General features: G+C 39.3%; 1 protein-coding gene across 3 annotated transcripts in view; it reads right to left on the bottom strand.

Moving 5' to 3' along the window:
- Nucleotides 1–1868, bottom strand: part of ZFYVE28 (zinc finger FYVE-type containing 28) — a 529419-nt gene extending 527551 nt beyond the window's left edge. For all 3 annotated transcript variants that reach the window (XM_053704206.1, XM_053704207.1, XM_053704208.1), the window contains exon 1: nucleotides 1620–1868. In XM_053704206.1, the coding sequence (XP_053560181.1) occupies nucleotides 1620–1859 (240 nt within the window). In that variant the 5' untranslated portion in view covers nucleotides 1860–1868. The remainder of the gene's footprint in view (nucleotides 1–1619) is intronic.
- Nucleotides 1869–12463: the final 10595 nt, after the last annotated feature.

The raw sequence follows: 12463 nt of genomic DNA, 5'->3' as shown, positions 1-12463 counted from the left end.
CAACACCAGTTACCAACAAAACAACATATGAGAAACGTAAAATAAGATTAATACAATAGAGACTGTCACCTCTAAATAATTCATCCTTTGTAATGCAGTTTGACAATGAGACAGACAGATGATTATGATAAAATTGTGTCTTCTTTTCTACTCCTTGATTAACCCTTTAGCAACCAGAATGCTAACTTGGGGACATAATAAAACTCAAAATGAAAAGATAAAATGATACAACAGATTATGAATGAATTATTTCATGAGATCTTACAACCAAGCATGTCAAGTTCAGACAAAGACAATCTGAATCCCCCTTGTAAAGAGCTGCAGGGGACATTCTTCACAATATGTAATCAGACTTTACCAACACATGAAAGGCTGCAGACAACTACGGGTAAAAAAAAAAAAATAGCACCAGAAACAAGAGCAGACAGATGAAACTACTGCATATTTCATTCTTTAGACTCATAAAACAATAGCCCTGAATAGCCTTGACATTTGGGACAAAAAAAAAGAAAAAGCGTGAACATGATTTACTGGATGTTATAGCAAAACATAAGAGAAATGTTTTTTCCACATGTGACTTGCAGTTTTATAAGGCACTCTGTAGCCTAGATCATCAAGGTGACAATAAAAAGAAATACATTGTATTCTACATAAACATATCTGGGATACAGGACTACAACCAAGCAATGGGTTAATTAATAAATAGAATATGCGGGAATAAAGCAGGCACTACAGAAAATCACACAAAGCCACATGTGAATTTACTAGACTACTATGTACAGTACTGTGCACCAAGTAAATAATGAATATCCCTGTCTCTGCCTTCTAGAGGCAGATTATAATAAAAGAGGTATCAGTGTCACAAGTAACATGAGACTGAGGTTTGTATTGGTTGGGTTTTGTTTCTACTAAGAAAAAAGCAACAAAAGGTGGTTGGTTTCAACCTATGTTGTTCAAGGGATATGAGCACAGTATCTAATAAAGAAATAAAATACTGTATAATGTTATTACAGGTGGACATTAAATCAGGCTAAAATAAATTATGCTGGATTGGAGGGTGGTTGAAAAATAAAAACATCACATAATGTAGCATAATATGATTTATGTGATTTTAAATTAGTACATTCTGCTTAAACAACACTATGTCCAATCCAAGTCAAAAGGTGTACATAAAATGTTTGAGCATGGAGCAGATACTTAGCCCCAAGAGACATATAATATGACTGATGAGTATACCTGATGGCAGCAGATATAGGTTTTTGGGTGGAGTAGATGACACATATTATAATTGAGGTTAATAAGTATAGCTAGTCTCTGAAGCAATAACTGGTCTATAGAGAGGAACAATACGCTATAGACAGTGTGAGCAGGTGTTAAATCCCACGGATGTGACACCATATGATTTGAGAATCTTGGACTTGGTATCTCTCACTGTCACAGAGGAATAGATTTTAATGTAAGTGAAGCAGGTGTCAGGTCCCACACGTCACATATGATGGTGCAGAGTCCCCGTGTAAAACATGGGTTTGTATCTCGTGAAATAAACCTGTTTGTGCGTGGAGCAGCTGTTTGTCTGAAAAGTAACACTTTCCTTCCCTGAGTATCTACTCCCCACTCACCTTGGGTTTGTACAGCCACTTTCTGAACCTGTTCATCATTCCCCCGTGAGTGTGCACTCTGGCTGTGGATGTAAGGTATCCCCAGAGCACTGTCACCAAGGGGACTTGTGATCCTGCCTGAGAGGATTGGATAGTACTACAGATCAAGGTTTCAGTCAGCCGTTCACGATTCCACAGCCCGGGTACCCCACTTAACAGCAGCAACGAGGGCTCCACTGACAGCCCCAAAACAGTAACCATCCCAAGCGATCAGCGCCACTCATACCTTGCCGCGCATGCGCAGCATTTCTCAGAAGGCGACGCCGACAACACAGCAACAACCTCCAAAGCATAAAGGACAGGAGTAAGAACCAATCACAATAGCGTGCATAAAACAAAGGGTGGGATTATTCAATACTGTATATCAGTACAGGTAGGAGTGTGTATTTATGCACCGTTAAGAGCCATATTTAATATTGGCAAGAGAATAGCATGAATAGTAATGTTACTATTAAGTGTTATTTAAAACAAATTGTTTGCCTAAGTTCAAAATAAATCTGAAGAATAAATTACAGTCACATCTCTACCTAAAAGATGTGTGTTTGTATATATCGATAACGTATATGAAACTCTAGTAAGAAAATAAGAAATGCAGAAGTATATATATATATATATATATATATATATATATATATATATATATATATATACCAAAATAAAAGAACAGTAATTGGTATTACACTAATACAAATAATTCCTCACTGCAATATCATTTTACTCATACACACGTTTGTTTTATTTGTATACCCTTATTATTTCAGTCGGATTTCCATTTTAACTTAACAATGAACTGTCATGTAAGAGTTATAAGAATAACTTGTTTCCCATGTGTCACCAGACATTATTCTATACTGCCCACAACCAAGATGGCCGCTCAGTTATTTTGGATTAGTGACGTTTGACAGGTTTCTCTTCTTCTGTTCTTCAATCTCTAGAGATAACGACGATGCAAGGAAATGTTTCTCAGTAAGGCGACGCGTTGGCGAGCTTTAAATAGAAAGAAAGAAAAAAAAACAGTCCCCCATTCGATTAGATAAAAGGCTTAATTGTTTCCTTCTCAGCAAATTAACTTAAATATTGTGCTTCTAAAAAGTATAAGTACAATTATGAATTTTGTAGCATTGTGATCGACCCCATAATGTATAAAAACCTACTGAGAGAATAAAAGTATAACTATAAACTTCTGTCTTTTCCAAGGTTGCTTTTTCATGTGGTTGATAATATAAATCACCTTTAGCTTATTACCTTATACACCTTTTTTATTTCATGATTGTGATGTTAAAGGGACACTGAACCCAATTTTTTTTCTTTCATTATTCAGATAGAGTTTGTGATTTTAAGCAACTTTCTAATTTACTCCTATTATTATTTTTTTTGTTCAGCACCTGGGTAGCACTTGGTGTTTAAATGTAGCCACCAATCAGCGTGCACTACCCAGGGTACTGAACCAAAAATAGTCTGGCCACTAAGTTTACATTTAAGCCTTTTCACATAAAGATACCAAGAGAACAAAGGGAAATTCATAATAGGAGTAAATTAGAAAGTTGCTTAAAATAGCATGCTCTATATGAATCATGAAAGATTCTTTTATAAATCATGATTTTCAAAATTGTATAATTATATAATTAACTATTCAAATAAAAAGTGTTGCAGAATTTAATGTGATAGTGTGGTACAATCCTATAAATAAAGACATAATATGTTTGTGTTAGGACTATTACATACCTAGTGGTTGCAGACGATTTTTGATTTTCTTTTGATGTGTTGTTTTTCTTTAATACTGCAATGTATTTTCAACTGGTTTTGATATTTGATCATTAGTGTGCAATTTGGGTGACATAGTTTTAGTTTATTCCCTTTAATGTGAATTTATTTACTTGTGTAGGATTACTGGAAGGGGATATTTTTTTTAAAAGTGAAGCATACAACTCTCAGTTCTTTAGTTAAAGGGACATGAACCCCACATTTTTTCTTTAATGATTCAGATAGAGAATACAATTTTAAACAATTTTCTAATTTACTTCTATTATCTAATTTGTTTTATTCTCTTGGTATTATTTGTTGAAGGAGTAGCAATGCACTACTGTTTTCTAACTGAACACATGGGTGAGCCAATGAAAATCGGTATTTATATGCAGCGACCAATCAGCAGCTAAAACCTAGGTTCTTTGCTGCTCACGAGCTTGCCTAGATACATTTTTCAGCAAAGGATAACAAGAGAAGCAAACAAATTAAATAATAGAAGTAAATTAGAAAGTTGTTTAAAATTGTATTCTCTATCTGAATCATGAAAGAAAAATGTTGGGTTTCATGTCCCTTTAACAGTTTACTTATGTTCTTGGGGTATATGTTTGAGATAACCACCATTAACAGGGGATATGAGGTCCCTCATTAGGGGTACTACCTTTTTCCTAAATGTCTCATACCCCTCTGGGGGGGGGGGGAGGGGTTTAGGTGGAGAAAGTGCTCTAAAAAGTCCCCTTCCTGTTATCAAGTCCTTAGATGGGACAAATAATCTATATTATCATGGCAATCAGCTGCACATGAGAAGGGCATGTGATCCCTCTTTCAGATGTGGGTTATCATTCTCTAATAGCTCGTCCATAGAAAAGCTTTCTGGTGTCACTTGTACTTCTTGGTAAAAACTCCATTTTGCTGCTGCTTCAAGTGATCATTATTTTTACAGCAGCTGCATTTGAGAAAAACAAACATGTGACCCCTCACTTTGGCAGAGTAATAATTTATTTTGTACAAGAGGTCTATGCAATCAATTCGAGGTCCCTCCCTGCACCACAAGAAATAAGAATGTGCCTGTGAAGGACCCTTCTAATTCCTTTACTAGATAATGAGAAGCATAGTGGGAGCAGAAGGACGACATGGTGACGTACCCCACACAGGGTGAATAAAGTGGATGATGACACTTTACCATGCTGGAAACTGAGCAGGTTAAGTTCTTGCTTAAAATACAAAAAGGAGAACATTTATGTGTTTGAAATCTTATTTTAAGGGACATAAAAGTCAAAAATAAACTTTACTGATTTAGATAGAAAATAACATTTAAAGAGACTCTTTAATTTACTTCTATTAGCAGATGTACTTCATTCAAATGGTATTCTTTGTTGAAAATCATAAATACTCACAAGATGGCTGATTGTTAGGCGGTGGTTGTTCTTTTTAAAACAATGGTTAGGAGTGGTGTACTTTTATATCAAAACTGCTATTAGGTAAAATCTTCATATTAGCAATTTCCTGGCTTCTCTGCATTTAAAGGGACACGAAACCCACATTTTTTCTTTCATGATTTTGAAAGAGCATGCAATTTTAAACAAGTTTCCAATGTATTTCTATTATTTAATTTGCTTCATTCTCTTGGTATCCTTTGTTGAAAGGCATATCTAAATAGGCTCAATAGCTGTTAATTGGTGGCTGCACATATATGTCTCCTGTGATTGGGTCATCCATGTCCATTACTATATCTTCAACAAAGGATATCTAAAGAATAAAGCAAATTAGGTCATAGAAGTAAATAGAAATGTTGTTGTTTAAATTGTATTCTCTATCTGAATCATGAAAAAAACAGAGAGACGGTTGCAGAAAGGGAAATAAAAAGTTAGTGATCAGAGAGGTGAGAGGGCATGAAGAAAGACCGTTTTGTGGGATAAATGTAGATCTTGTGAGGAACAGGAGAGCATGAAGTAGACACAGAGAAATGTCAAGGCCCAAAAAGGAACAGTGACAGAAAGAGAGGGCGGAGAGGACTGAACATCATTTTATTACTGGGGGCATCATTGCAGGGGGACTGGGGGCATCATTTTATTGCAGGGGGCTTCATTTTATTGCTGGGGGCATCATTTTATTGCAGTGGGGTTGGGGGCATAATTTTATTGCAGTGGGGTTGGGGGCATAATATTATTGCAGGGGGGCTGGGGGCTTCATTTTATTGCTGGGTGCATCATTTATTGCAGGGGTGCTGAGGGGCATCATGTTTTTGTTGGGGGCATCATTTTATTGCAGGGGCTGGGGGCATCATTGTATTGCTGGGGCATCATTTTTTTTGCAGGGGGGCTGAGGGCATCATTTTATTGCAGGGTGACTGGGGGCTTCATTTTATTGCTGGGTGCATAATTTATTGCAGGGGTGCTGGGGGGCATCATATTATTGTTGGGGGCATCATTTTATTGCAGGGGCTGGGGGCATCATTTTATTGCTGGGGCATCATTTTTTTTGCAGGGAGGTTGTGAGGGTATAATTTTATTGCAGGGGGACTGGGCATTATTTTATTGCTGGGGGCTTCATTTTATTGCTGGGGCATTGTTTATTGCAGTGGGGATGGGGCATCATTTTATTGCAGTGGGGATGGGACATCATTTTATTGCAGAGGGACAGGGCATCATTTTATAACTGGGGGCATCATTGCAGGGGGGCTGGGGCATCATTTTATTGCAGGGGGCTTCATTTTATTGCTGGGGCATAATTTTATTGCAGTGGGGCTGGGGGCATCATTTTATTGCAGTGGGGCTGGGGCATAATTTTATTGCAGGGGGGCTGGGGGTTTCATTTTATTGCTGGGTGCATCATTTATTGCAGGAGTGCTGGGGGCATCATATTTTTGTTGGGGGCATCATTTTATTGCAGGGGGCTTCATTTTATTGCTGGGGGCATAATTTTATTGCAGTGGGACTGGGGGCATAATTTTATTGCAGTGGGGCTGGGGCATCATTTTATTGCAGGGGGGCTGGGGGCTTCATTTTATTGCTGGTTGCATAATTTATTGCTGGGGGGCATCATATTTTTGTTGGGGGCATCATTTTATTGCAGGGGCTGGGGGCATAATTTTATTGCTGGGGCATCATTTTTTTGCAGGGGGGCTAAGGGCATCATTTTATTGCAGGGGGACTGGGCATTATTTTATTGCTGGGAGCTTCATTTTATTGCTGGGGGCATTATTTATTGCACTGGGGATGGGGCATAATTTTATTGCATTGGGGATGGGACATCATTTTATTGCAGGGGTACTGGGCATCATTTTATTATTGGGGGCATCATTGCAGTGGGGCTGGGGGAATCAATTATTGCAGGGGGGGTGGGGGCATCATTTTATTGCAGGGGGCATCATTTTATTGCAGAGGGATTCATGTTATTGCTGGGGGCATCATTTTATTGCAGGGGCTGGGGCATCATTTTATTGCAGGGGAGCTGGTGCATAATTTTATTGCTGGGGCATCATTTTATTGCAGGGGGACTCAGCATTATTTTATTGAAGGGGGGCTTCATTTTATTGCTGGAGGCATCATTTATTGCAGTGGGGACGGGGCATCATTTTATTGCTGGGGGCATCATTGCAGTGGGGCTGGGGGAATCATTTATTGCAGGGGGGCTGGGGGCATAATTTTATTGCAGGGGCATCATTTTTGTGCAGGGGGCTGGGGCATCATTTTATTTATTGCAGGGGGACTTCATTTTATTGCAGGGGCCTGGGGCATCATTTTATTGCAGGGGGGATTCATTTTATTGCTGGGGGGCTGATGACATCATATTTTTGTTGGGGGCATCATTTTATTGCTGGGGGGCTGAGGACATCATATTTTTGTTGGGGGCATCATTTTATAGCAGGGAGCATAATTTTTTGCAGGGGGCTGGGGGGATATTTTTATTGCAGGGGGCATCATTTTATTGCTGGGGGCATCATTTTATTGCAGTGAGGATGGGGCATCATTTTATTGTAGGGGGGCTGGGGGTTTAATTTTATTGCTGGGGGAATCATTGAAGTGGGGCTGAGGGAATAATTTATTGCTGGGGGCATGATACTTTTGTTGGGAGGCATGATACTTTTGTTGGGGGCATCATTTTATTGCAGGGGAGCTGGTGCATAATTTTATTACTGGGGCACCATTTTATTGAAGGGGACTGGGCATTATTTTATTGCAGGGGGGCTTAATTTTATTGCTGGAGGCATCATTTATTGCAGTGGGGACGGGGCATCATTTTATTGCTGGGGCATCATTGCAGTGGGGCTGGGGGAATCAGTTATTGCAGGGGGGCTGGGGGCATCATTTTATTGCAGGGGCATCATTTTTGTGCAGGGGGCTGGGGCATCATTTTATTTATTGCAGGGGGACTGTGCTTCATTTTATTGCAGGGGGACTTCATTTTATTGCAGGGGGCTGGGGCATCATTTTATTGCAGGGGGGATTCATTTTATTGCTGGGGGGCTGATGACATCATATTTTTGTTGGGGGCATCATTTTATTGCTGGGGGGCTGAGGACATCATATTTTTGTTGGGGGCATCATTTTATAGCAGGGAGCATATTTTTTTTGCAGGGGGCTGGGGGGATATTTTTATTGCAGGGGGCATCATTTTATTGTAGTGAGGATGGAGCATAATATTATTGCAGGGGGGCTGGGGGTTTAATTTTATTGCTGGGGGCATCATTGAAGCGGGGCTGAGGGAATAATGTATTGCTGGGGGCATGATACTTTTGTTGGGAGGCATGATACTTTTGTTGGGGGCATCATTTTATTGCAGGGGGCATCATTTGTTTTGCAGAGGGCTGGGGGATATTTTTATTGCAGGGGCATCATTTTATTACTGGGGGCTTCATTTTATTGCTGGGGGCATCATTTTATTACAGTGGGGATGGGGCATCATTTTATTGCAGGGGAACTGGGCATCATTTTATTGCAGGGGTGCTGGGTGTTTAATTTTATTGCTGGGGGCATCATTGAAGTGGGGTTGGGGGGAATCATTTATTGCTGGGGGCATGATACTTTTGTTGGGGGCATGATACTTTTGTTGGGGGCATCATTTTATTGCTGGGGCATCATTTTTGTGCTGGGGCATCATTTTATTGCAGGGGGCTGGGGGCATCATTTTATTGCTGGGGCATCATTTTTGTGCTGGGGCATCATTTTATTGCAGGGGGCTGGGGGCATCCTTTTATTGCAGGGGCGCTGGGGGCTTCATTTTATTGCAGGGGGCTGGGGGCTTAATTTTATTGCTGGGGGCACCATTTATTTTATTTATTTATTGTGTGTGGGCTGTGTGTGTGTGGGCAGTGTGCGTGTGTGGGCAGTGTACTCCTGTGTATGTGTCTGAGTGTGTGGATGTATGTGTATATAAATATCTCTGTGTGTTTGTGTGGTACAGTGCATTGCTTCATTTCTTTTAAGTATTTTTTTGTTCTGGGTAGAGGCTCCGGGCTGTCAATCTAATTGTCAGCCTAATAATTCATTTTATATATATATATATATATATATATATATATATATATATATATATATATATAAAAACAGTTGTTCCAATAGTACAAATGGTATATTGCAATATATACAATGTTATAGTGCTCCACATTAGTGGATTTATGTTTTTATATATATATATATATATATAATGTTGTGCATTGCCTTAAAAAAAAATTTTTTTTCATTTTAAAAGCTATGGGGTGGGGTTGGGGCGGATATTGGGCGGGGTTGGAGCGGGGAGAAAGGGGGGCCCCATTTTGTCATCCTGCCTTGGGACCCGCAATGGCTACAATTAAATAAATTACATTAATTAAATACAATTAACTAAATTACAAAAAATAAATAAACACTAAATTGCACAAAATAAAAAAGAAATTATCAAATATTTAAACTAATTACACCTAATCTAATAGCCCTATCAAAATAAAAAAGCCCCCCCAAAATAAAAAAAAACCCTAGCCTACAATAAACTACCAATGGCATTGCCCCAAAGAAATCAACTCTTTTACCTGTGAAAAAATAATACAAACAACCCCCAACAGTAAAACCCACCACCCACACATCCAAACCCACCAAATAAAATCCTATCTAAAAAAAAAAAACTAAGCTCCCCATTGCCCTGAAAAGGGCATTTGTATGGGCGTTGCCCTTAAAAGTGCGTTTAGCTCTTTTTCCGCCCAAACCCTAAGCTAAAAATAAAACCCACCCAATAAATCCTTAAAAAAAAAAAACACTAACCCCCGAAGATCCACTTACAGTTTTTGAAGACCCGACATCCATCCTCATCCAAGCCGGCAGAAGTCTTCATCCAAGCCGGCAGAAGTCTTCATCCAGATGGCATCTTCTATCTTCATCCATCCGGCGCGGAGCGGCTCCATCTTCAAGTCATCCGGCGTGGAGCATCCTCTTCAATTGACGTCTCTTCCAGAATGAAGGTTCCTTTAAGGGACGTCATCCAAGATGGCGTCCCTTGAATTCCGATTGGCTGATAGAATTCTATCAGCCAATCGGAATTAAAGGGAAAAAAAATCTTATTGGCTGATGCAATCAGCCAATAGGATTGATTGAGCTTCACTCCTATTGGGTGATTCAATCAGCCAATAGGATTGAGCTCCCATTCTATTTGCTGTTCCAATAAGCCAATAAAATGCAAGCTCAATCCTATTGGCTGATTGCATCAGCCAATAGAATTTTTTACCCTTGTATTCCGATTGGCTGATAGAATTCTATAAGCCAATCAGAATTAAAGGGACCCCATCTTGGATGACGTCCCTTAAAGGAACCTTCATTCTGGAAGAGCTGTCGATTGAAGAGGATGCTCCGCGCCGAATGTTTTGAAGATGGAGCCGCTCCACGCCAGATGGATGAAGATAGAAGATGCTGTCTGAATGAGGACTTCTGCCAGCTTGGATGAAGACTTCAGCCCGCTTGGATGAAGACTTCTGCTGGTTTCGATGAGGATTTCTGCCGCTTCGTTGAGGATGGATTTCCGGTCTTCAAAAACTGTAAGTGGATCTTCAGGGGTTAGTGTTAGGTTTTTTTAAGGGTTTATTGGGTGGGTTTTAGTATTAGCTTAGGGTTTGGGCGGAAAAAGAGCTAAATGCCCTTTTAAGGGCAATGCCAATACAAATGCCCTTTTCAGGGCAATGGGGAGCTTAGGTTTTTTAGATAGGATTTTATTTGGGGGGTTTGGTTGTGTGGGTGGTGGGTTTTACTGTTGGGGGGTGTTTGTATTTTATTTTCCAGGTAAAAGAGCTGATTTCTTTTTTTTATTTTGGGGGGCTTTTTTATTTTGATAGGGCTATTAGATTAGGTGTTATTAGTTTAAATATTTGATCATTTCTTTTTTATTTTGTGTAATTTAGTGTTTATTTTTTTTTGTAATTTAGTTAATTGTATTTAATTAATGTAATTTATTTAATTGTAGTGTAATGTTAGGTGTTAGTGTAACTCAGGTTAGGTTTTATTTTAGAGGTAAATTTGTATTTATTTTAGCTAGGTAGCTAGTAAATAGTTAATAACTATTTACTAACTAGTCTACCTAGTTAAAATAAATACAAATTTACCTGTGAAATAAAAATAAAACTTAAGCTAGCTACAATGTAACTATTTGTTATATTGTAGCTAGCTTAGGGTTTATTTTACAGGTAAGTATTTAGTTTTAAATAGGAATTATTTAGTTAATGATGATAGTAATTTTTATTTAGATTTATTTTAATTATATTAAAGTTAGTGGGTGTTAGGGATAGGGTTATGGAACAACCGGAATCCTTGCACTCAAAAAGGGTTAGTAGGGAAGGGTAAAAGTGAATAAAGTACCGCCAGGCAGAGGCTTAAAAATGTAAAGCTCCTTTATTTGAAAAAAACATAAAAGGCATACACGCCAACAAGGTGACAAGGTCAAACGCGTTTCATAGCTCTCACTTCATCAGTGACCTATACCAACTCCTGAAAACTCATCCTTAATAAAGGATCCACTTACAGTTTTTGAAGACCCGACATCCATCCTCATCCAAGCCGGCAGAAGTCTTCATCCAAGCCGGCAGAAGTCTTCATCCAGATGGCATCTTCTATCTTCATCCATCCGGCGCGGAGCGGCTCCATCTTCAAGTCATCCGGCGTGGAGCATCCTCTTCAATTGACGTCTCTTCCAGAATGAAGGTTCCTTTAAGGGACGTCATCCAAGATGGCGTCCCTTGAATTCCGATTGGCTGATAGAATTCTATCAGCCAATCGGAATTAAAGGGAAAAAAAATCTTATTGGCTGATGCAATCAGCCAATAGGATTGATTGAGCTTCACTCCTATTGGGTGATTCAATCAGCCAATAGGATTGAGCTCCCATTCTATTTGCTGTTCCAATAAGCCAATAAAATGCAAGCTCAATCCTATTGGCTGATTGCATCAGCCAATAGAATTTTTTACCCTTGTATTCCGATTGGCTGATAGAATTCTATAAGCCAATCAGAATTAAAGGGACCCCATCTTGGATGACGTCCCTTAAAGGAACCTTCATTCTGGAAGAGCTGTCGATTGAAGAGGATGCTCCGCGCCGAATGTTTTGAAGATGGAGCCGCTCCACGCCAGATGGATGAAGATAGAAGATGCTGTCTGAATGAGGACTTCTGCCAGCTTGGATGAAGACTTCAGCCCGCTTGGATGAAGACTTCTGCTGGTTTCGATGAGGATTTCTGCCGCTTCGTTGAGGATGGATTTCCGGTCTTCAAAAACTGTAAGTGGATCTTCAGGGGTTAGTGTTAGGTTTTTTTAAGGGTTTATTGGGTGGGTTTTAGTATTAGCTTAGGGTTTGGGCGGAAAAAGAGCTAAATGCCCTTTTAAGGGCAATGCCAATACAAATGCCCTTTTCAGGGCAATGGGGAGCTTAGGTTTTTTAGATAGGATTTTATTTGGGGGGTTTGGTTGTGTGGGTGGTGGGTTTTACTGTTGGGGGGTGTTTGTATTTTATTTTCCAGGTAAAAGAGCTGATTTCTTTTTTTTATTTTGGGGGGCTTTTTTATTTTGATAGGGCTATTAGATTAGGTGTTATTAGTTTAAATATTTG

This window comes from Bombina bombina, chromosome 2, assembly GCF_027579735.1.
Source record: "Bombina bombina isolate aBomBom1 chromosome 2, aBomBom1.pri, whole genome shotgun sequence".
NCBI classification, from domain to species: domain Eukaryota; kingdom Metazoa; phylum Chordata; class Amphibia; order Anura; family Bombinatoridae; genus Bombina; species Bombina bombina.
The sequence above is the reverse complement of the archived record's forward strand: the minus strand, read 5'-3'. Positions and strand labels throughout refer to the sequence as shown.